The sequence below is a fragment of the Sinocyclocheilus anshuiensis genome, unplaced genomic scaffold (genome assembly GCF_001515605.1).
Source record: "Sinocyclocheilus anshuiensis isolate Anshui unplaced genomic scaffold, SAMN03320099.WGS_v1.1 scaffold249, whole genome shotgun sequence".
Taxonomy (NCBI): domain Eukaryota; kingdom Metazoa; phylum Chordata; class Actinopteri; order Cypriniformes; family Cyprinidae; genus Sinocyclocheilus; species Sinocyclocheilus anshuiensis.
The window spans coordinates 1,519,913-1,545,971 of record NW_015540871.1 but is presented as its reverse complement, the minus strand read 5'-3'; the positions used below and the strand labels follow the sequence as shown (position 1 = coordinate 1,545,971).

Sequence of the window (26,059 nt, the reverse complement as noted above, 5' to 3'; positions counted from 1 at the left end):
ACTTCCCATCACTATGACGAACTGCTTGAGTCCAAAACTTTTTTTCTTTCTGTTCTTATCTTGCACCCCCTCCCTCACTGTGAACCCGGACACTAAAGTCGTGACTGTCCACTGTCACTGTCCACTGTCCACTGTCCACTACCTAGACCATACGACTCCATTTTCCCTCTGTATTAAACAACAGGGAGTTTATAAATGCATTTCTACCAGATTGTCACAACATTCCAAGTTTCAAGGAATTTGGTTTAATGAAAGTATGCGCGCTCCCGCCAAAGCGCAGCATCAGCACCACTATCTCGCTCGCGCGCGCGCCCGCCTCTAGCGAGCGAGTCTATCGCCATCCCGGCCGAGAGAGTTCAAGCTGGCCGAAAGGACGGATAAACGATGCTGTTCTGTCCGGTGACGAGGAAAGGATAACATTTGGTTTAATCATCTAACAGCGACTCCATCTCCCGGAGAGGATGGATGTAACAATTCTTGCCCCAAGCCTTTTACTCTTCCTCGCCTTTCAGCATTGCTCGTCACGTAAGTCAAACTGCAGATGCAAAATAAAATGTTTCTTATTTGCTATAAACGTGGCTATTATTCTCTGTCAGGACAGGTGCATCAGTAAAGCTTTGACACAATGGTTTTGATCTCAAAATTGCGGTATTTTAAGCCTGTATTGTTTTAAATCAGCGCAAAACTGTAAACATTGTTGCCGATCCATATTTAGATGAATAAGTCTAAAGGGTTTGAGCTGAAAGCAAAGCACTGTTGTAGTCCTGAGGCCGGGCTCGCGACTTTGCCTGTGTCTGTGGGCTCTTTCTGCATTGCAGTGCTTCTGCGCGCTCACTTCGGCAAGTTTCTGCATGGAAAGGTGCGTCTTGCGCAGGGGACACGTGGGAAGGACACACTGTCCTGCTGTTAAACAGAGACTCTTGAAAGCACGTATGTGCAGAATTAGCCGTGTCTTTAGTGTCTTACGCGTGAAAAGTTGAGATTGTCGGTGTGTTTGAAATGGCGTGGCTCCTATTCCGTGAAGTTGCTTGTGGGAGCAGCCCTATGCGGAGACAGAGGGCGGGCGCATTAACTCACTGAACTCCCAAATTCACATGGTGTAGAACCAGGCACGTGCAGAGGGGGGTGCGATGGGTGCTTGAGCACCTGCCCCTTTTCCCCTTGATGCCCAAAGTGTCCTTTTGTCAAGGCAATTTTTCATGTATTTTTGTAATTAAACGCCATTTTGTGAAGGCCTGCCCAATCTAACTATTAGTAAAATTAATGAATAATAAAATTATCCACATGATGATGACCTTTCACCTGACGATCTCATCAGGGACTATCCCTCACCTTCAGACACCTTTAATGTAGCGCACTACCAGGATGCCTTCATAACGTCCGCGGCTGCCGGTGTAGTGCCGAAATTTGCACCCTGCCAGATTATGCATCCCCTAGTATTGGTAGGTTTAGGAGTAGGTGTGGGGGAGGGGTTAGGATTTGGGGTGGGGTTGGGATTAGGCAATCAGGTAGCGACTTCAATGAGGGGGTGCATAATCTGGCAGGGGTGCAGAATTCGGCACAACACCGGTAAGTGCAGTTCTCAGCGGAGCGGTGTGCTTGTATACTTATATTATTAAATTATTATTATACAATAACTGCTTGAGAGCATGCACAGCTGTTGTTGATATTGCTGTGTGTAGCCTGTGGAAGTAAGGTTAGCTGCAGCAAGGGGCTATAATATTTTTGTTCAATATTTTCCTAATGACAATTTTATGATCGGTTTATAAAGGCTTCTACGAGCACCTTTTCCCCATTTTTATCACAGAATAAGGCAGGAAATTTATAGTTTCTATAGGCTACTAAATGATATGTCAATCAGTACTGCATTATTCATAAAGTTGATTTATTACCTGGAGAAAACTTGAAAAACACACATAAACCGTTTATTTTCGCAATCGTGTGTTTATTGTCTTCACGTTTTTTCCTGCTTTTTATTCAGCTCGCTTCCGCAATATAATATTTTTGTTCAATATTTTCCTAATGACAATTTTATGATCGGCTTATAAAGGCTACTACGAGCACCTTTTCTCCATTTTTATCACAGAATAAGGCAGGAAAGTTCAAAGGAACGTTTTGTGCCTTCACCTCTAAAAACATCACATCCCAGCTAACAAAAAAAGGTCCCCAGGACGTCCCCTAAATGGCCTCTGCGAACGTCCCCTTTTACGTCGAGCGGACGTTCGCGAAGACGTCCTCCGGACGTTGAAGGGGACGTTCACAGGACGTGCAGCGGCCATTCGGGACGTTTAGGGGACTTTCGCTTTAAGTCCTCTGAATGTTATGTTATTTTACTTTTAGGCTAATCAAAGACAACAGACACGTTGTATGGAGCAAAATACGTTTATTTGAATTGAACAATTGTAAAGTTGCGGTGCTCTTTCCATGTGTGTGTGTGCGTAAGTCAGGTGTTCAAAAATATGTACAGATCCGGACCAAATATATCAGGAGAATAATAGATGAGTTGGAGAGAATAGTGAAAGTCATCAATGTTTTCAAAATCTTTTATTTAAATTTTTTTTGTAAGCAGTAACATCACAGAGACTGTGCCATGATTTTTTTATTTTTATTTAGTGCATATTGAGTATGTCAAGGCACCTACTGCATGAATAAACAGGGTTAACTTGCTAATACATGTTCATACTCCCCTTAAATTAAAGGCATGTAATTAGAATGAACAAGCCATAATTCACCTTTAATTATACTAATTAGACAAAATAGCAAGTATAATTGTCTGTATGCTGTTAACAATGTTTCTGGCTTACAGCAACTGAGGCTATTACACCATATAGGTGAACATCAGGTTTCAATTTGGTGTAGTAATTTAGCTTTAAACATTCACTTTACATTGTTTAATTTCCATTTACAATTATGAGGTGATTGGCAGGGTTGTTATTGTTAACTATAACTATTAAAATTTTCTTTGTTAATTGAAATTAAGCTGAAATAAGTGTAAATAGGAGATAGAAAAACTCAGAAATTAGAAATGTTTGCTTGGCAACTGACTAAAATTAAGTTGAAGTTGAAGTACCAAAATGACTAAAAATGACGTAAAAATAACACTAAATATAAATATTTAAAAAATAAACAAAGAAATTACAAAATGAATAAGATAAACTAAAATGGAAAAAGACTGAAAATATAAAAATAAGATAATTCAAAATATTAACTATGTAAATAATATAACACTGGTGATTAGCATCTTTATTGTATCTACGTATATGACTAATAGTTAAACTTATCTCTTAATGAAGGTCAGCTGCAATGTCAATAAGTTGCGCCTGTTGTCTGAAAAGCATTAGCATTTCTTACATTATCAGGTGTTGAATTGCGGGTCCCACATGTTTTTCATATAAATTCCTGTGGCCCTTTCCCTAATTAGGAAGGGTAGTCTTTGGGTCAAAGTGTCCTAGTGTCAAATTGGGGATGGCACTTCAGTCGATTAGCTGTTTCCTGGACTAGAACGATGTTCCCAGCTGAACTCTCTTGTTTGGATGTAATGGCTAAACGACAAAAAGCATTTGGTGTATTTAAATAAAATTTATGTCGCCAAGTGAAGGTCTCTAAATTGAAAGAACAAACAGACACACCTTCACTGTCTCCATACAGACAGTAAGGCCATAGTGGACGGGAACTTGAAACTGATCCTGGGTCTAGTGTGGACCCTGATACAGCATTACTCCATCTCCACCCCGATGTGGGAGGATGAGGCAAACAATTCTGTCTCCAAACTGACTCCAGAGATGAGGCTTCTGGGATGGATCCAAAACAAAGTCCCTGAGCTGCCCATAACTAATTTCAGCCAGGACTGGCAGGATGGCAAGGCCCTCGGTGCATTAGTGGATGGACTGGCACCAGGTAAACCAAGTTTTTTTATATAGTGCTCTTATATAGTATTCTTATATAGTAAACTCCCCGTGGTCATGTGATTTCTTTCTTTTTGGATGTGTTGGGAAAAAAAATGGTTTTTGTCTTGAAATGATTGTTCTGGTTTGTGCAGGCTTGTGTCCTGACTGGGAGAGCTGGGACACGGTGCATCGGGTGAGTAACACTAAAGAAGCCATGCAGCAAGCAGATGATTGGCTTGGAATTCCACAGGTGAGTTCAACCAGAATAGACTGGCTAGTTATTTTACTTGCATTTTGACAACATTCTGAGTGGTTGATTTGCTCATATCAATTTGTGAATCTTTTTTTTATATTTAACTTTATGAAGCTCATAGCCCCAGAGGAGATTCTTGATCCAGCTGTGGATGAGCAGTCAGTGATGACATACCTCTCACTTTTCCCCAAAGCCAGACTGAAACCTGGAGCTCCACTCAAGCCAAAGAAAGGTTGGGCCCATTATAAGCCCCCTGCTGTTTAATGTTTTGATTTTGTCACTAATAATTAAAAGACAAGAGGGAAAAGATTCATCATGATGATAATCAAACATTTGTTGATGAGAGAACTTTCTGCAGGTTACATTGATACGCAGTGTTGAGAAGGTTACTTTGCAGATGTAAAAGGTTACAGATTACAAGTAACCTTATTTAAAATGTTATAAGTAGTGTAACTATTTCAATTACTTTATTAAAGTAATGTAACTGATTACTTTTTGATTACTTTTCTAAATTTCTAGCGAATGTTTTTAACTGTTAATAATTTTCGAACATTTTATGCATGCAGAGTTAACCTACAGTAGTACTCAACACTAATTACTGTCAGACTTGAATTAAGATTATAAAAATTGTATTTTAAAGCACAGCACTGGAAAGCACTTTTTAAATACTGGAACACATTTTTATCACTCGCCATGGTGGCAAGACGGTTTGTAGCCTAAAGGTTTCAGCAGCAATGTGGATTAATGTAATTGGCAGATGTGGTTCACTGCAAATTCAAACGAGAACCAGTCAAAAGCACATCAAAAACAGGCAAAGCAACAAATTTATATTATTCAACATATCCTACTGTAGCTTTTTACAGAAAATATTCAAATGTAACCTCCTTTGTAATAATTAACATTTTCATAAGTAACTGTAATTTAATTACACTTTTTTTTTCTCAGTAACTGTAACAGATTAGTTACATTTATTTTGTAATTAAATTACGTAATGTAGTTACATGTAACTAGTTACTCCCCAACACTGGTCAGGTCTGATGATAAAAGCCCATGCATGGGCGACTGGATTTTTCAAGTGTTGTAATGGAAATGGCAGATGAGGGACGAAACAGGGACGTTCGCAAACTGGCTCCGACGAATGTCCTCCAAACGTCCGCCAGCGAACGTTACAAAGCGGACCAAAACCGGACGTAAGTGGACGTCCTCAAAACGTCCGCCAGCGAACGTTACAAAGCGGACCAAAACCGGACGTAAGTGGACGTCCTCAAAACGTCCGCCAGCGAACGTTACAAAGCGGACCAAAACCGGACGTAAGTGGACGTCCTCAAAACGTCCGCCAGCGAACGTTACACGGCGGACCAAAACCGGACGTCCTCAAAACGTCCGCCAGCGAACGTCAAAAAGAGGGGCAAATGCGGACGTAAGTGGACGTCCTCAAAACGTCCGCCAGCAAACGTTACACAGCGGACCAAATCCGGACGTCCTCCGAACGTCCGCCCCTGAACGTTACAAAGCGGACGTTCGAAACGTCCGGGGGACGTCCCCTGTTTGCTGGGACAGCCCTATTAAAAGCCGTGCTCCAGGTGCCCCTTTTATACTTTGAGCACCTGCCCCTCCAAAGGGCTCTGCACGGCCCTGCGTAGAACACTGCATGCGAATCCTCACGTAAGGGTACATCATTTAAACCCTCAAACCACAAAATATGTCCTAACATAAATCGATATTCTATTCTATGATTCAATGAATCTCCACAAAACACTTCATTTGGGTTGTTATTTTGATGCTGCAAGAAAGCTTGTGATAGTTTATTTTGTATGTGCTTAAAATCATTGCGATTGAGTGGCATGATATTACAATTATTTTGGTCTGGCAAGGTGTGCATAGCCTAGCCAAGTCATTGTGAATAAAGGGTGCATTTCATGTCAATTGATGATTTTGATCATTTTCTAGCAATTTTCTTCAGAAAAATCATATTTTATCTATGAAGGGAAAGCACATTGTAATCTCACACCAATAATTTAAGCACTCTATATTTCAGTTTTCTTGAAATTATCATGTTGTCCCTTAAATTACAGTTCTTGCAGTGTCTGTTTTTGAAGTGAGTGGGTCTCGAGTTTTTTATTTTTATTATGTCAGCAAAAGTTCTGTCAGCTGTTAATAACAGAACACAACATATTCATTTTGAGGTGTTGTGTGGATATCCTTGTTTATATATGAGCTCTAATACTACATTTGCTAATATTAAATATTGTTTTTCAATACATTGTCAGCATAATTTGTTGAAACCATAATAGCACACTCTATCTTGAAACAATGAGGTTTTGTGAAATCCCAAAAGCGGGGTTTTGCTAGGCTCCCACTTCACTACAGATTCTTTGACAACAGTGAGAGCTTCAGTATGACATATTGTGTAAAGAGGATAATCCAAGCAGCGCTGAGCAGGGAAATGAGACAGAACGAACACAGCGCATTTGGCATAAATCTTTGGAAGGGAGTGGAAACTGTCCAAACTGAAAACGGGTGCTCTGTCAACACAGAAAAACTGTTTGAAAATGTCATTTTTATTGAGATTTAAGATGCCCTGTCTGTCTGAAAGCTGATTTTAGAGAGCATGGTTGGTGAGATATTGATAGAGTTTAAATGTTGTGTTTGTGGCTGTGGCTACAGAATAGATCCAGAATAGAGGAAGGTGTGAAAGATTCAGGAAACAGGTTTGTGTGTATTTTTAGTCTGTGACAAGTGGGTGTGTGTGTGCTATGTAGAAAGAAGTGCTGTGGCGTCTTAGATTGACTCAGTATTTTAAAGTCCTTTTTGAGCTTATCTTTTATTTCATTCAAAGACCGCTACCTACAGTGCTGCAAGTCCTGTTATGAATAATTTATACCAATCTCTCCACATAGACTGATCTGAACCAGCAATCTTAGTCTAGACCCATGTGTACTGCGGCCTCCTCCCAGTGATGAAAGATAGCGCACGTGATATGCACTCGATTCTCCTACAGCAAAGTGCTGCGTCAGCCTACAGAGACTTGGGGGAGTGCCTGTAATTCAACACATGTGTTACAGAGAGAGAGAGAGGGAGAGAGAGTGAGCGAGCGTTCAAGATGCTCCTTCACATGCGTGACTGTTCCCCCTTATCTTTGAGTGGAGAGCAGCCAAGGGCTTTGGAGGGAAAGAGGAGAAGAACAGTTGAGAGCGAAAAAAAAATAACATCACAAGGGAGTGCAATGGAAGAGTTTAAAATGTTTTAAACTTGCATTTTGCAACAATTGGAAATACCACTTTGTAAGCACAGATTGAGTGAGAGGAAGCAAGAGACAGAAGACCTATTTAGCTTATCAAGAAGTATAGGAAAGGGAGAATTTAATCTCACCTCCTTTGCCAAAATATCCTGTTCAGCTGTCTACAGAGGCAACATTTTAAAGGCATTTTTGGTGAGATCTTTAGATGAAGACTGTTTTAAATGGTAGCCATCTTAATTATGAAACCCCCTAAGACACCTTCATTGTATCCCAAATGATGCACTATGTACTTTTACTATGCGCTATGTAGGCCTATACTCAATTTATACTAGTGTATAAATTGTATAAAAGATTATTTTGTCATCCAGGTTAAGAGTCTGATAGCCACTCCCCTTCTACTACATAAGGAAATGTGTTATCCGGGAATTTGAAGTGCACTTTTTCTGTTTGGAATTTTCAGTGTGAACACACTGAAAACTATTTATGCTTTAAAATGGCATATGATAGTACATAAGTACACAAATTGGGATGCACCTCTTGTTTTATCCAGATTGTAAAGCAGAATCATTTGTGTGCTTCACAGAGAAGACAGTCCCAGAATGCAATGGGAGAAGTTCTGGGGGGGAAAAAGATGGTAAACAAAACAAGTGGTGTAGGTTTATATTTTATAAAATACTGGATTATTGATTAAAAATAATTAATCCGATTTTTATGTGACCTGTGTTTTTATGATTATTTAAGAATTGCACTGTGCAACATGCTAACATCAAGCTACTGAAATCGATTGTGTGGCAAGTGTCCTGTGCTTTTTGCAAGGTGTGCACAGTTTCTGACTGTGTAGAGCATTCTGAATCCGTCACTTACTAGCTTCCATAACAGTTAGGATGCTCCCTTAGAAGGCAGCTGCCTATGTGGGCTATGGGAAGCAAGGTACATCGCTAGTAGGTTTTGGAACAGAGATTTTGTATTTAAATAGGCGAGTTTTGCACAAGCATGTCTATGTGTAAATCTCTGCATATATCTCCATGACCCTGTCATTGCTTATTCCCAGTTTAGCTTGCAGCTCTTCTGCACTGAGTGCTTTAATAACTGTAATGCTTCTCCTGCAGGGCAGGCGCTCCTTTCTGCTCTGCACAGCTGCTAGTGGGGAAAGAATAGCACAGGGTGGAGATCATTGATCTCAGAGCTGGTGAAGAGAGACAGACAATCTCTGCATCTTATATTTTACAAAGATAGATTAGTCTGGGTCACATTCAATCAATTCATTTATCTGCCTAATGTGAATCAGATTACTGCACTGGTGCTGGTGCTTCTGGGAGAGTATGAAAGTGAGGCTAATCTTAGATGAGTGTCTTCAGCGTGGATCTTTACATGGCTTTTTAAGCTTATGCTTATAGCACCATATTAATTTATTTACTTTATTATGATGATTACTTCAAAATGTATTAAAATACTGATTATTGATATACAGATTCATATACATTACATTTTAATATAATATAATAAAATATTGTATGTATATATGTATATATGTAATTTTCACCATTATATATGAAAATGTTTTGAAAAATATTTTATACTATACCATGATACAGGCTTGTTGGTATTTTTTATATATTTATATATTTATATTTACTTTAATATATTTACAATTTTGCATGACATACTTAAAGATAGTCAATGAGTAAATATTAAATGAGTTAGATCTTTTGTTGTGTTTTATTTATCAATGTCCAAATACTACAGACATCATAAAATTCAATGGCATGAATGATTGTCCCCTTTGACTAGCCATGAATCAAGGCCACATCCTGACCAAACCTAGACATCTTCCAGACACACACATAGCTACACACACCTTCTTTGACCAGCCAAGGTCATTCTCGGTCAGCATGTCTTTCACTGGCGAGTCATATCTCGGGGAACAGATGTGCAGCTCTTCCCAGAGGCTCAGCTGGAATAAAGAAATGTTCACAGGATGTTTCCACCACAAGTTATTTCTTTCAGAAGACTTTCATAATGGAGTTCATTGCTTGATGAATCCGGCTACTCAAAGGCTGAAAGATGACAGAACAGGGCACTGTGAATCAGATGGGAATTTAAATCATTTGAGAATTAACTAGATGACTCATGCAGTAGGCCTATTCTGTTATCTTCCACGCTTTCTCCCTCCATCTCTCCAGTTCTCTCTCTCTCTCTCTCTCTCTCTCTTTCCATCAAACTGTTTCTTTTTCCCCTCTGTTCCCTCACTGGCAGTTGCAGTGGTCAGAATACTAATCACCTCTGCTGTGTTAAGCAGTCTCTTTGTGGTAGCTACAGTTAATACCTCATTGAGATTAAATGAGAACATTACATAATGAACTTCTGTTGTTTCAAAAGCTAATTATGAATACAGAAAATTAAGCCTGATCCAGTCATTAACTGTATTCTCGAGAAAGAAAAAAAAACACTTTGCATTATAAGATTATAAGATAAGACTTTATGAATTATTCTTCCCTTAAAATACATCCCCAATGCTGGTTTTTATCAAATTGATCAAACTTCAATATTTAAAAGAAATATTATATGATATTAATGAGATGATTTTTTTAATCAGCTGCTGGCTTATGAGAAAGCCAAAGTTTAGATTTTTAGGTTTTCAGGCATCATATTGTGATATAAAGTCAAAATTCAGTGAATGATTTCCCCACCCCACTTTTCTTAAACATACATATGCCTCATAGGACCATAATCCTTCCTTGCAAAACATTTTCTTCTTAAAACAGGATCTGTTAGAGAGCCACTTTGGCTGTTTCAGTAACACAGTGCACAAAGTCACTTTCCTGTACCTTCACACTCACTGTTCCAACTTAATTTGATCAATTTTGTCCTTAACAATCTTCAAAAAGCACCTGAAGACCCAGCTGTGCTGTAAGCACTTCATTATCTTAATATACATCTTCAATAAGGCACATTCAATATTCCTTTCTGAAATGAACACCATAAAAATGACTCTACACTCTTAAATATAAAGGTGCTTCAGGCAAATCCAGGCAAACATATTTAGGATTTACCCAGTGACGGCTTTACCCACTCCTTATTGTCTCTATGCATACACTCTTAAAAATAAAGGTGCTTCACGATGCCATAGAAGAACCTTTTTGTCTAAATGGTTCCATAAAAACCTTTAACATCTGAAGAACCTTTCTGTTTCACAAAAGGTTCTTTGGGGCGAAAGAAGGTTCTTCAGATTATAAAAAGGTAAGAAAGAGATGGTTCTTTAAAGAACATTTGACTGAATGGTTCTTTGTGGAACCAAAAATGGTTCTTCTATGTCATCGCTTGAAGAACCTTTTGAAGCACCTTTATTTTTAAGAGTGTACTGTCTGTATGCTGTTTGTTCATGCTTTTGTGTAGAACCTTATGAACTATGACACTCAATAACATACGATATTATCTTCTTATTTGTTACAGTATGTTGTAATACTACACTTGGATAAAAGCATCTGATACATTAGTAAATGTGAATGTAGGGAATACAGTATTTTGGATGGAGGATACTGTATGCCTTGTTGTTTGTAGACCAGTGCTATCATTCTGTCCATGAATTACAGGGCATATTTGTCTCTGCCCACATGTCTGTGTCTTTTCTCTTGGTTGTCTTTTCATCTTGATAGCTTGTCAGCAGTCTCTTTCTTCATTTTCTCGTCTCTTACTCTTGTTGGTTTGCGTGTCTGTCCGTGTTAGAGAGGTGAGGTGGATGGGCTGTGAGATGTGATGCCATTTGGGCAGATGGCTTTATTAGAGCACTGTTGAGAGGGTGAGATTGGGGTGGGTTTATCTGACTCTGCTGTTTAGATTAGACTGAAATGTTGCCAGGTCTAATTGAAACAGGGATTTGTGTAACAGAGGGACTGATGAAATGCCATGGCAAGACTTGCATATACAAATGCGGTGCAAAAGTGTGCTGTGTTCTTTATACCACATTAAGTTGCTCAAGCTTGTGGTTAAACATTTAAACATGGTACTTCTATGACTAAATGTCTGAACATACAGTAATTTGCTCTCACAGATGTATAGCCTATGTTTTGTTGTTTGCTTTGGCAGTGAATAGGCTTACATGGTAGATTAGATGCCATTTTCAGTGCAATGTCAAATGTTATTGTTCATTAGGCCTAGTAATAATCTCAGCTAGAACAGCCAAAGCATTCCATTATGTTTACCAATAGATGTTCCAGTCAATTTTTCATTTTGGAGAAATGAATGTTCGCTCAGTTCTTATGATATGGTGGTTTTATTGCGTTTGTGGTGGTGCTATGAACTGAATAAACTGTAGATATATCATATACCAGCTAAAGGAGGATTTTTTATTTGAAAAACTGCAACTTAAGTTGAAAATATTATACATAATAGTAATTAAATGTATTTATTGCAGGTAATTTATTTACATAACTTGACAGAGTTTCATTGTGTTCTTCTGTTTGCATTAAACTGCTATCTTGTGTGAGAAATGAGAAAAAAACATGTCATCTTGCTTTTATTATAAAGCTTTCATAATGCTTTTATGAAATGCTGTTGCCGTTAAATATTCTCAGTAATTTTCCTTTTCTTTCCCTCTATTCAGGGCCATGCCTAGATCCGCTGATCTCTCCTCTCTACGCGTCCTCTTTCCATGCTTCCTCCAGATATAACTTTTTTTACTCTGCACACTTTGCCAAACTGTATGGTAAGTGACTACGCCACAAAAATCATGGGTTGCGGAAAGCAGTTTGAATGGGTCTTATTGAGAATAGTGAAGTGAGATAATATTAACACCCTCCTCTCAAACTTAGAGTTAGCAGATACACTGTAAGCCACTATAATTACTAGCATCTCTTGACTGCTGGATGGGTTCCCTTTTGAAGCAAAATGTCTTGCTTTTTTGTAAATAAAAGCATCTGTTACTATATCTGACATTACTGAGCTATAAATAAAAAATAAAATAATATATAAGAGAAAGTAAATGTCACAAAACCACTTGAAACACAGCTAAATGTTGCACTAAATGCTGACTTCTTCAAGATTCAGTAAGTATCAGTCGTATTGTCCTATAGTGTTATATTGTCAACATGATTATATTTTTGGAATTTAATTTAATTTAATTTTTTTATTATTATTATTATTATTTTTTTTATCTGTCATTAAATCTGTAAAATAAGATGTAAAATTTGATGTGCCAAAAGCACGCAAGGCATTTGGGAATTTTTTCTTTATTTTCCCTTTATTTTATAATATAGATTATTTATCATTTTTTCCATATCTGTCATACGCAGCCAATGAGCTTACTGCTTTACATTTAAATGGCTGGTTAGCATTCACTAGAGCATTTCGCAGCGCGCTGTCAAAGTTCCTCTGAAACCCTCCACCTTCCCCAGCTCCACCTGTATAGATCTGCTGCAGGTTATTATATGTGCTACTTGTGTAACAGCAGTATGTCTTAACACTCACAGCACCGTATCGGTGTATGTATTGGCAGTAACAAGTTCCTGTACTTGCTTTGCAGCAGCAGCAGCAATAATCTACAACAACAGCAATAACCAACAGCAGCAGCAGCGTAGCAGATCTATTCCGCCTAGACCAAATACATTAACATCGTCATATCCATTACCATGCTAAAATCTTCAGAGAGTTGTCATGATAGAAATTATTGAATGTAAATGTGATGATTTAGGGAGCAGCGGCTGGTCTCCAGCCCCTCGGGACAGGCAGCCATGGATGCAGATTGACTTGGGGAGGAAGTATCGTATCATGGCCATTGCTACTCAGGGTACCTTCAACTCTTATGACTGGGTCACCAAATACATGCTGCTGTACGGGGACCGATTCGACGCATGGACTCCATATGTCATGAGAGGAGGCAACATGGTAAAAATAATCTATGTTTTATGAGTGTTTGGAACACGAAAAAAAATTTAATTTGTGCTGATTTAGTCGTGATGTTTAGTGGTTCAGGACAAGTCAAGAACGCCTTTTTATCTTTTATGACTTCATATGACTAATGAATATGACTAATTCAATCTGAATTTAGAGTTCAAATAAGTTTTTGATGTAGGATTAGTTGTAGGTGAGAGAAGTAGTGTATTCGTTAAATGGTGTATAACATTCATAGAGCCTTTAATATCAGATTTTTGTGCCTCTCAGACATTGCCTGGCAACTGGAATTACTACCAGGTGAAGAGGAACGTCTTTCATTATGCGTTCACTGCCAAACATCTGCGCATTTATCCCATGGGCTGGAATACTGAGAACGGAGGCAAGATCGGCCTTCGCGTAGAGTTGTACGGCTGTCCTTATGGTAAACAGCACACCGAGTCACTGGGAACAGCTTATGTTTTATCAGCAGCCAAGAACTTTATCTTAACATGATACAGAAAATCTCCTCAGCACTTTGTAATATTAACCGGTCCTTTGAGTTGCACTGCAGAAAATAATTTTTTTTATCAGAATTTTGCTCTTGTTTTCCAGTAAATATATCCTACATGTGCTTAAGAAGGAAAATTACATAAGATAAGTCATTACATAAAAATAAAATAGTGAGGTTTATGAAACATTTTAACCATCTAAATGACGTTGAAATAAAGTTCTTTTTTTCTTATTGCAAAACTTAATATATAATTTTTCTTCTTAAGTACTTTGTATTTGTTTCAAAGATTAATACTGAAAGTCATGAGAAAAATACTGTTTTTTTTGTTTTTGTTTTGTTTTTGCAGTGTGCCAAGCAGAGTATCATTCAAAGATTAACATCTTTGCATTGTAAAAAATAATAATACTTTTTCCGGATACAACATCAAACACTCACACCTATATAATATTATATAATATTAGTTTGTAAATTCAGTAACTATGAACACTGTCTTATGCAATCTACAAGCAGTTCTTGAGGAGACACTGTGTACCCCTTGATGATCTGGGTTCCTGTCGCTCAACTAGTAGAGCCTGTAGGCCAAGGTCATTGATTCAACAGCTAGACACATCGGCTTGTCTATTTTGTGTTTGGTTTTTAAGATGAAGAACATCTTCCAATACAGTTTTTGACAGTCTTCTTCATGCTCTTGACCTTTGACCCTAACAGACTCATATGTGATGCAGTTTGAGGGGGATGACATGGTGGCGTATTCATTTCCACGGGGCAGGATGAGGACACTTCAGGACCACTACGCTTTAAACTTTAAGACCTTGGAGAAGGATGGTGTTCTCCTGCACAGTGATGGTCTGCAGGGAGACTCCATCACTCTGGAGCTGAAGACTGGATGCCTCTACTTACATATCAGCCTGGGTAATGATGACATATCTATCTATCTATCTATCTATCTATCTATCTATCTATCTGTCTATCTATCTATCTATCTATCTATCTATCTATCTATCTATCTATCGTTCTATCGATCGTTCTATCTATCGTTCTATCTACAATCATAGGACATGTATTTCTGCTCTTTTTCAGGGAGTAGCACAGTCCATAACACGGATGGGATGACCACGATGATGCTGGGAAACCTGCTGGATACTCAGCACTGGCACTACGTCACAATCAAGCGCTACGGACGAGAGGTTAATTTCACCCTGGACAGCCAGACAGAGACTGCTATCCTCAACGGAGAGTTCCAGTACCTTGATCTGGACAAACAGGTGTTATGTTGGATTAAACACATGTGCTATTAATGCACACTTTATCACACTACACTGAACGACTCACATTTGTTCAGAAGATTTTGTTCCCTGCATCCTGATCATAACAATTATCCATTTGTCTTTAGATTTATGTTGGTGGCGTGATTGAGAAAGACATGCCCCACCTGCCCGGTAAGGTTAACTTCCGTGGCTGCATGGAGAATGTCTTTATCAATGGAATCAATATCATCTACAGGACACAGTACCAGGAGCCTGAAATTCGACTAGCTCCTAAAAAGGTATGTAGAGTTTTCCTAATATTCACACAACAGCAAGAGTGTAATTTAGGGTGAATTATTAAGGGATGTAGAATCACAAATGGTGTCACATTTGGATGACCATTGTATTGCATTTGCAAAATATTTGAAATATTAATTTGTATATTTCCATCTTCTCATCTGCCCTTCTTCAGAAAAAGATGCATTATACTTGCCGTGATCTCCTCTGGAAGCCCATGACCTTCGCAGGGCCCAAAAACTACCTACAGCTGCCCGGTTTCTTCCGGAAGAACCGTCTGGCGGTGAAGTTTAAGTTTCGCTCATGGGACTACACAGGGTTACTGATGTTCACCAGGTTTGCAGATGAGTTGGGCTCTCTGGAGCTGGGCCTCAGTGAAGGACAAGTCAACATCACTCTAATGCAGCCTGGAAACAAGAGATTACGCTTCGCTGCAGGTATGATTAAGGATTGTGTCCATAGCATTCGTTATGACATTTTGAACTCTGTTTCTATAAGATAAGACTGAATGGAGCCCCTGTAGACCAAGAGTTTAGCAGAACCAAAACTGGCCATGTCTAAAGATGAAAGATTATATACAGTAAATATTATCCTATCTTGTCTTGTCTCAGGGTACCGTCTCAATGACGGCTTCTGGCACACAGTAGACCTGACCGCCAAAGACAAACTATTAACTATCACTATAGATGAAGATGACAGCTCACCACTGAAGATCACTAACCCCTTCACGGTTCGTACAGGAGACCGCTACTTCTTCGGGGGTAAGTAACAGATCACAAAATATAGGGAGGATTAGTCTGTTATGATTCAGTGCCACATGACTAATACTGAGTGACACTCTTCTCTAAAACTGCCTCAAAAAGTAGTGTAAAACAACATTAATGTTTACAGTAATATGCATTTTTAATCTGTTATACATAAATATGCACATCTAATGTCATAAATGTTGCCTTAATGTTCATAATCTATACTAAATGTGAATGTATTCAGTGTTTTTCAGTTGCATAGCAGATAACTAGATGTATATTTTATATGTAATGTGCTTCAGGTTGTCCTAAGACCAATAACACGGCTCGTTGTGTGACCAAGCTGTCTCGCTTCCATGGCTGCATGCAGCAGATCTTTATAGATGATGAGCCGGTGGATATAGACGTCATGCTGCAGAGGAAGTGGGGCAGATATGCCGAAATCCTGCTGGGCACCTGTGGAATCACTGATAGGTGTGTGTGTGTCTATGTGGGTGGGTTTTGCCAACACTGTCCTCAAGAAGCCAAGCGAACAGTCCTCATGCATATAAAATACACAATGGCTTCTGTAGGAGTCATGTATAGTGGTAGGAGATAAAACATATCATTAGCTCAGCTCTATAATATCAATATATCAAAGGGAAGTCACCACCATGATCTAAAACCTAGCATGCATGTGTGGGATATAAGTTTAGTGTTCATTTCTTACCTTGTTTTTTTCTCAGGTGCTCTCCAAACCCTTGTGAACATGAAGGCAGGTGTATTCAGTCCTGGAATGACTTCCTGTGTGTGTGTAACAACACAGGCTACAAGGGGGAAGTTTGTCATAACTGTGAGTGTGCTTATAAGGAGATTCCTCTTTATTGACTTTTAGTTGGTGAAACATGAGAATTAAGCCTCTCACTGTCTATTTCTCCATCTCAGCGGTCTACAGGGAGTCATGTGAGGCCTACAGACTGAATGGAAAGTACTGGTCTGGCAACTACACCATAGATCCAGATCTGAGTGGACCACTGAAGCCTTTCACCGTCTACTGCAACATGTGTATGAAGTAGAAGAGACTGACATGTTGAAAGCAATTTCGAATAATTTTACATGGTAAGCTAAGGTTTATCCTATAACATTTTTAGTGCAAAAATCATGGACCGTCACTGAGCACAATCGCATGAAAAGCACCAAAGTGAGCGGCTCCACCATGGATCGACCGTATATTGGGGACCTCCAGTATGTAAATGCATCGTGGGATGAAGTCACTGCCCTAGCAAACACTTCCTTATACTGCGAGCAATGGATCGAGTTCTCATGCTACAAGTCACGCCTCCTCAATACTCCACGTAAGTTATTAGGTTTATTAGGTAATTAGGTTATTAGGTAAGTTATTATTATTAAAATATTAGTTATTTATTTACAAGGTTTCACAATGACAGGTGGAAATCAGTATGTGGAATATCCTTGGTCATTTATAGTCAGTGATTGGAATGAATGGGATAGTTCAACCAAACAAATGAAATTTACTTACCCTCATGTTCCAAACCTTTTTAATGAGTTTAATCAGTGCTACTCAAAATGTGAATTTCTGAAGACAATCCTGGCCACTCTAAATACGTGATTAGTCCATGCAACTCCTGCACTACGCTCCATGCATTCTGAAGCAATATGAAATGTTTTGTGTGAAATTTAACTCATTAAAAGCCTTAATATCTTACAATCACAAGCATTCGTGAGGCAATTAGCAATGACCCATTCGTGAACAAATCATACTCTAGAGCTGGATCTTTTCAATTAATCGGTTCATGCAGTTCACAAAACTGGTCTGAATAATTTGTTCACAAATCAAACTGGTCCGGTTCTGGAGGTCAACTCACTGATTCAATATCTAGTCATAGTTGACAGCTCACTAGACGTATAATAAGTAGAGTATTTTAGTTAGTAGTGACTTATGCCTTAAGAAGACAGGGAATAAAATGTTGTTATGATACATTATGATGTTTCTTTTTTTATTGTATTTAATTTTTTTATTTTGGTGCTTGACATCCCCAATCCTAATTCACTTTTATTATATTGAGAAGCGTGGACAAGGTGTTCTTCAAAAACCTTTTGCATTCCACAGTACAAATAAACACATTTGAATGTTGTGTTGCAGTCTACAATATAGGCAGCCATCACTATATAGCTGAACTATACAGCATAGTAGAAGAAAAATCTTGCGTAAAGGAACCACAGCTGTGAGTTTTAGATGGCTGTTGAAGTATTGATCTTAGCTAAGATCTTAGGAGAATCAGTGCAAAAACACTAGATACTACTGAACTGTCAGGAACTTGAACATACTTAGTGTCACTGACCTTCTCAGCCTTTTTAACACTTCTAGGAATCCTATCAATCAGCCTTTACCATTCAAATGAGTGATTTGTGTTTGCAAAGTGAGACTGGCTTGCCTACACTACCAATATTTATGCCACTTCTCCCCAGTTTTTCTTAGGTTTTATTTATTGTTGTAAACAGATGGACGGCCTTACACTTTCTGGATTGGTCAGCATAATGAAAGTCATGAATACTGGGGAGGAGCTTTCCCTGAAAGTGGAAAATGTGGATGTGCTGTCAATCAAACTTGTACTGACTCCAAGTACTGGTGCAACTGTGATGCAGACTACCGCCAATGGTGAGAATGAATAAACAAATTTAAACTTTTTTCTTTTTTTTTGTCATCTAAGCATGCCTTTTACAATGTGTCTGTATGGTGCTGTTTTATATTATTAAAGATAGAAAATAAATGAACTATTTGTATACTATGTATAACTATGTATAAAACTATGTATACATGACTGTTCAAAAGTTTGGGGTCAGTAAGTTTTTTGGAAAGAATTTCAAATAAACGCTGTTCTTTTGAACTTTCTATTAATCAAAGAATCCTGAAAAAATGTATCACAGTTTCTACAAAATTAAGCAGTGTTTTCTGCTTAAGTAAGCTGTTTTCAACATTGACAATAATAAGAAATGTTTCTTGAGCTCCAAATCAACAAATTAATATAATTTCTGGAGGATCATGTGACACTGAAGACTGGAGTAATGCCAGCTGAAAATTCAGCTTTGACAACACAGGAATAAATTACATTTTAAAATATATGTAGAAAACAGTTATTTTAAATTGTACTAATATTTAACATCATTACTGTATTTTTAATCAAATAAATGCAGCGTTGGTGAGTATAAGAGATTTCCTTCAAAAACTTTAAAAAATCTAATCAACCCCAAACTTTTGAATGGTAGTGTACATATAATTACAAGCTAAACATTAATGGATTATTTTAAAGGTTAATTTCAATTCACTAGGCACTCAGATAAGGGCTACCTGTCGTTCCGAGACCACCTGCCTGTCAGGAGGATTGTCATAGGAGACACGAACCGCACCGGTTCAGAAGTGCGCTACAGTGTTGGAGCACTGTACTGCCATGGAGACAGTGAGTAATGAATATTAAAAAGATAACATGGATGAAAAGTCAGTCTATTTAATAAGAAGATCCGTCCTGACATGTGAGTAAAGGGAAATATACAGTTATTTGATTTATCACAAAATAAACACAAAGCAAAGCAACTTTATTTGACCCTAAAGGGGTTTATTTGGATGGATGACTGAACATTATCCTCATTAATACACAGATATTTACCAATTAAATCAAGAAATTGGTGTGAAATGTTCATTTCTGTTGTATATTTGTATATTTTTATTCTACTGTATATTTGCACCGATTTGTTCATGGGAAATCCTTCTCTTAGGGAGTATCTGGAACACCATAGCTTTTACCAAGCCCACCTATCTGGCGTTTCCCACCTTCAAGCCCGGCACCAGTGCCGACATCACATTCCACTTCAGGACCTACCGAACTAATGGAGTGTTTGTGGAAAGCTCAGATGACCACCTGCGTAATTTCTTACGAATTGAACTCAATTGTGAGTGTTGTTTCCATGGCTGTGGGATTGCAAATCCCATTGTAAATCCTAAACATATATGGTGTATATCTAAGGATTCTGATGTCTCCTTCATCAGTTTCTGCTTACATTTTCACAGCTACAACTGAGGTGGTATTCATTTTCATGGTGGGCGATGGGATTAGAAACGTGACTCTGCGCTCTCCTAAACCTCTCAACGATAATGAATGGCACTATGTAGAAGCTGAAATCAATGTGAAATTGTCACGTCTCAAGGTTGATTTCCTGCCTCCGGCCATTCACAAGTTTCCGGGCCAAACCTACATCACTATGAAGTTCACACAACCCCTGCTCGTAGGTAAGAATCCTAGAGCTGGACTTTCAAAGCAAGTTGATATGAAAAACATTGCTTTATGCAGTTGATATAAAAACATACCATGCATCTGTATTCAGGGGCAGCCAATCACACCTTAAGGCCTTTTCTGGGTTGCCTACGTGGGCTGAGGATGAACGGGGTGCCTGTGGATTTGGAGGGTAAGGTTGACGAGAGAGCTGGCATACGTAGGAACTGCACCGGAGCGTGTCTGAATGCCTCCATACCGTGTCGAAACGGAGGCCAGTGCATTGATGGCTATGCTTCATACACCTGTGATTGCAATAACACAGCCTTTGATGGCTATTACTGTCATTTAGGTGAGTTAACACACATTTGCATATGCTCTCTCACACTTACGCTGGCACAAATTGACATGGTGCAATACAGACTACAGCTGTTTCCTATTAAACATATGCAAATTTGAAATTGTATCTTTTCATCTTCATCTGGCGAAAGACTAATTATTACAAATGCATTTTAATTTCATGAAACCGTGATTAGGAGATTTAAAATATTAAAACTGATTCGAGTGAAGGATAAAAAATGAGAGGAACAAGCAAACCGGTGCCTCTGAGAATCTGTTAAAGAGAGATTCACTGCCTGAAAAAGAGAGTGACAGACTTTGGCTTTTGTGTCTACTTTCCATTTCAAGCCTCTAAATCCAGAGCTGATTTAAGCTAACAGAGGGATTTGTCTGTTCCATGAATTAAACTGCATTTTTGGATAAATAAATATTTAAGATCTTTGAGCTGAATTATTATTATTATTATTTTCAATAAATCTTAAACATTCATCACCAACAGGATTGATAATGGGCTCATTATTTAAGTCATATATTTATCTTACTACATGATTGAATCTACAGTAAATTAGTAGGGCTGTCAAATTATTTAAATGAGTTAAGTTAAGCTGCAATTAAATAATTAAGCACCCATTTGTCAGTAAATGGAGAATTAGATTCTTTATGCTACAAATTAAATATCGTCATCGATAAAATGTTATTGTGGGGAACTTATTATTCAGAACATTTCTAACAAATCAGTTGAGTTTAATGATTCAGTGACTCATAAAACAGTGGCTGCATAATATGCATAATATACATGCAAAATATACAATATGCATACTTCCCACCCAACATTGGGTTGAAACAACCCAGCATTTTTTAGAGTGTACTGTATGTAGAATTCATAAAACAGTAGCACAAAGTACCCACTACTCGGATGACCTTCTACTGTCCAATGGACACTTTACTATCCCATGAGGCCGCAGTTGAGGATTTGTGAATAGCCATGTACAGATGCAACTGATGCTGGAAGGTCATATGAAAATGAAAACATGTAGAATGTAGTAGGTCCAGATTATATTCATTCTACATACATATATAATATATAGAACATACCTTCAGTCACAAAATAAGTACTTATTCATAAGATGTACCTCCTGAGAGAGTATGCGATTTTGGATGCTGTCAGTCACTTGTTTTGTTGACACATAAATCAACATTTTTGAATGAACTAGTAGAGTAAATGATTCAATGACTTGGTGCTGAGTTTGGAACAACATGCTAACAAATTACTTTTTCTATTTCAGTTCTGAATTTAGCCCATCACTTGTTTTGTTTCTGAATGAATCAGCATTTTGAATGAATCATTTGAGTGAATCATTTAAATGACTCACTCATACAGTCAATTGTCTCCACCTACTGGTGTAACTATGTAACCTGCCGAAAAAGTCACTGTAAAATCTAACAAACACAGATTAAAAAAAATCCTTGGACTTTTTAACTGCAGTGCTGCTTGACCAATCTTAACTTAATAGCTGCTTGTACTAGAATATTACAACAAGTCTATTATTTTCGAGTATGACATGTTATTATGATGATCTTTCTCTATCATGTCCATTTTTTGTAAAAACAAGTTAAATCAGCATGTGGGAGGAGTGCCCATGAGACATGACTTGACATAAACAACATCTCTGCTTGTGTCACATCCTTTTAGATATTGGGGCATTCTTTGACGTGGGAGCGTGGTTGCGTTATGATATCCGCAAAGAGCCGATTTCCTTTGACGCATGGTGGGCAAACTTCTGGATAGAGCCTCACTGGCACAACTTCACCCTCGGCTACAACACGACAACTGATGACATAGAGTTCAGCTTCAGCACTCTACAGGCCCCAGCTGTGCTGCTGTATATCAGCTCCTTCAGCAATGATTACATCGCCGTCCTGCTTAAGAAAGATGGTAAACACACACACACAATCACACCAGATCATACAAAACATTAGCTTTAGCACTGATGTCACCACCTCTGCAGGGACTCTTTCGTTGAGATACCGGCTCGGGATAATAAGCTACAAATTTAAGCTGACTGACAGAAACATGGCCGATGGCTTCCCTCATTTCGTCAACATCACCCGACACAACTACACCATATGGACACAGGTAGGATCTCAAACTAGATCTATGTTTAGTGTTATTAGCATAGCAATTAGCAAAAGCACACTGTTTGTATGTGTATTTGCACCTGGATCTAGGTGGATTACATGGATCCATGGATTGAGAAGTTAATACCAGGAGAGATTCCCAGATTTGACTCACCGAAGTCTATATTCTTGGGTAGAGTCATGGGTAAGACGAGCATATTTATCTTAACTTGTTGCCTGTGGATGAACTGCAGTTGCATTTACTATATTGATTTTTTTTCTTCTTCAGAGGTGGGAGGTGTCGACTACGAAATTCAGAGGCACAACAGTCCAGGTTTTATGGGCTGTATATCAGGTGTCCGCTATAATATTTTTGCCCCACTGAAGGCCTACTTCCGACCCAATGTAACCAATCCACCAGTGATGACTCAAGGCTATGTGGTGGAGTCTAACTGTGGGGCGTTTCCCCCTGTCTTAGGATATGTCCCTTGGGAGGATGACCCCTGGTTCACTGGCCTGTGTAAGACTACATATCCTGACATTCACACGAATGCCTTCCAACATACACTACCATTCAAATGATTTTTGTTTGTTTGTTTGTTTTTTGAAAGAAATTAATACTTTTATTCTGCAAGGATGCATCAAATCGATAAAAATTAGCATATTAGAATAATTTCTGAAGGATCATGTGACACTGAAGACTAGAGTAATGATGCTGAAAATTCAGATTTGCATCACAGGAATAAATTGCATTTTAAAATATATTATAATAGTATGCAGTTATTTTAAATTGTATTTATTGTATTTCACAATATTACTGTTTTTTTTACTGTCAATTTTGTGATCAATCAAATGCAGCCTGGTCAGCCTAAGAGACTTCTTTCAGAAACATTTATAATCAGACCCCAGAACATTTGAATGGAAGTGAAAGTAAATAATTGTAGGGTGAAATAAAGTAAATCGGACTATTCCACATAGATATGGTCTAATTTATCTGAATTTAACCTACTTTTATTACTTTTGAGCAAGTTAATTTTTTAAACTCTTACAGTATGTTATGATTATCGTACTTTACACTGTGATTAAAGGTTTTTAACCCCCAATTAATGTTTTTCTTTCTTTTTAGTCTTTTATTACATTCATGATGATGTTACCCCACCTTGGATGACACGTAAGTTTACAGTCACACTCATTTGATCTTGTTTTAAAGCATATTTAGCGCTATTTCTTAAACTTCTATTATACCTATTGCTTTTTGTCAGATTTCCACCATCCTCCTAATAAAAGTGACAAAAAACCCCCCAAAATGATTTGTATTTATACTTCTATATTCTGTTCTTCTTGCTTTTACTTTGTCTTTTATTCATATTCAGCATTTCAGCCAGTACTGCAAATGATGCTGATCTTCAAGCGCTCAAACCTGTTTTTAAAATCCTCTCAATTTGCAGAACACAAGATTAGGGAACATTCATGGGAATATAAGCTTCTGCATAAAGACAATCTTCTGCACATGACAGAAACCTGGTTTAATCAGTGATAGCACGTCATGTAAGGATAATATTCTGTATGTGGAATAAATCAAGGTGTGATAAGCGTCAGATCTTTACAAATGGCCATATTCCAGACAGACAATATGTCACTGTTACATTAATCTGTTAAATTCATTTTGTTGTTGTGAATGTTATACAGACCTTCTATTCAAATACCAACAAGATTTAGAAATTAAAGCCCATCAGAACAATACAATACTTAAATTTTCAAAGAGATTTATCAGTATCCTTACTCATTTTTGCAATCTTCCATCATTGCTTCACTCAAATCCTCTTCTTCTTTAACTGTCTGATTGTCATCTCGTTTCCTGGATGAACAAGACTTGTTTCTCCCACACACACACACACACACACACACACACACACACACACTTAATCCTTAATTCACCCAAAAATGAACATTTTGTCATCATTTACTCACTCTCATGTTGTTCCAAAAATTGAATTTTTAAGAATCTTCATGCAGCTCTTTTCACAACAGTTCAGTGACCACCTCAAAGTGACTAGAACTTAAGTAATCATGCAAGTAATCCCTATGAATTGGGTTGCATGAAAATTCTCCATTTGTGTTCCACAGGGAAAAAATTAGAGTAAGTAAATGGTGCCAAAATGTTCATTTTTGGGTGAACTATCCCTTTAAAGCAGTCAGCAGTCTCTCCTGTGAATTCTGCAACATGATACAAATTATGTTAAAGCGATCATTTGCAGACTGTAAGAGTATTAAGCTTAAAGCTAACGACTGCTCTCTCTCTGTGTGTGTGTGTCACTTTCTTCACAGTAATCGTGACAGTGTCTCTGATGCTGCTCTTCCTGATCCTGTACGGCCTCTACATTTACCTGTACAGGTATAAAGGCAGTTACCACACTAATGAACCGAAGCAGCTAGAGTCTCCCAGCTCTGCTCGGCCCCTCACCGATACTCTGCGCAAGGATAGAAAGAACCTGCCGGAAATACAGGAGGAAAGTCCCAGTGAATAACAGACTGAGGGATGTCTGGAGGAAAAGAGAGGAGTACTGGTGATTATGAGGGAGGTAAATGGTGAAGACTGAGGAATGAGTTGCAAATGTGATTTTTTTTTATATGTATCTTTTGCCTTTATGGTAATGTAACTATATTAATTTTTCTGTCCCATTATTTTTACAGTGTAATCTAATATTTGGTGCTTTTGGTAGAGCTCAAAATAAGCAGGCTAGAGACAATTTACCATCCGATCAATGAGCACTATCAGTGCAGGCGGACTGAGTGCCTCAGCAACATTACAGGAAACTTTGAAAGATCGATCCAGGGTTCCCACGGTCATAAAGATCTGGAAAATATCAGGGAATTTTAGAATTGTGATTTCCAGGCCTAGAAAAAAAAGTACTGGAAACGATTACAATCATGGAAAAGTCATGAAAATTTGTTTTGTGAAAATATGTTTATACAGTCATGCCCATATCAATGGTATTTTATTGGTTACAAATTCACTTTTTGTGAGTGGAATCAAATTGTTTAAACAAATCTTTATTTTTTTTAAATCACAATTGGCTGGAAAACTGGAAAAACTAATTTCTGTAGTCAGTATAAATCTTTCTAGTTATGCCCTGTCTATCTAGTTATGTAATAAAAATCTGTATTATTTAAATAAAAATCATAAATTAATGGAGAGATTGAAAATGAATTGGTCTAATGGAATCAAATTGTTTAAACAAATCTTTATTTTTTTTAAATCACAATTGGCTGGAAAACTG

The 26,059-nt window shown here is 38.0% G+C and overlaps 1 protein-coding gene across 1 annotated transcript; it reads left to right on the top strand.

The window, feature by feature from the left end:
* Nucleotides 1–213: 213 nt before the first annotated feature.
* On the top strand, nucleotides 214–25,959 carry LOC107688128 (contactin-associated protein 1-like). Its single transcript, XM_016485704.1, has 24 exons — nucleotides 214–525; nucleotides 11,985–12,086; nucleotides 13,071–13,264; nucleotides 13,541–13,694; nucleotides 14,472–14,675; nucleotides 14,844–15,028; nucleotides 15,157–15,309; nucleotides 15,483–15,744; nucleotides 15,919–16,068; nucleotides 16,356–16,527; nucleotides 16,779–16,885; nucleotides 16,978–17,097; nucleotides 17,184–17,387; nucleotides 18,556–18,712; nucleotides 19,384–19,511; nucleotides 19,828–20,001; nucleotides 20,120–20,338; nucleotides 20,434–20,673; nucleotides 22,354–22,596; nucleotides 22,670–22,797; nucleotides 22,890–22,983; nucleotides 23,068–23,298; nucleotides 23,905–23,949; nucleotides 25,107–25,959. Exons 1-24 carry the CDS (start codon nucleotides 462–464, stop codon nucleotides 25,304–25,306), a joined length of 3,930 nt encoding a protein of 1,309 aa, XP_016341190.1. The 5' UTR covers nucleotides 214–461; the 3' UTR covers nucleotides 25,307–25,959.
* The last annotated feature ends 100 nt before the right edge of the window (nucleotides 25,960–26,059 follow it).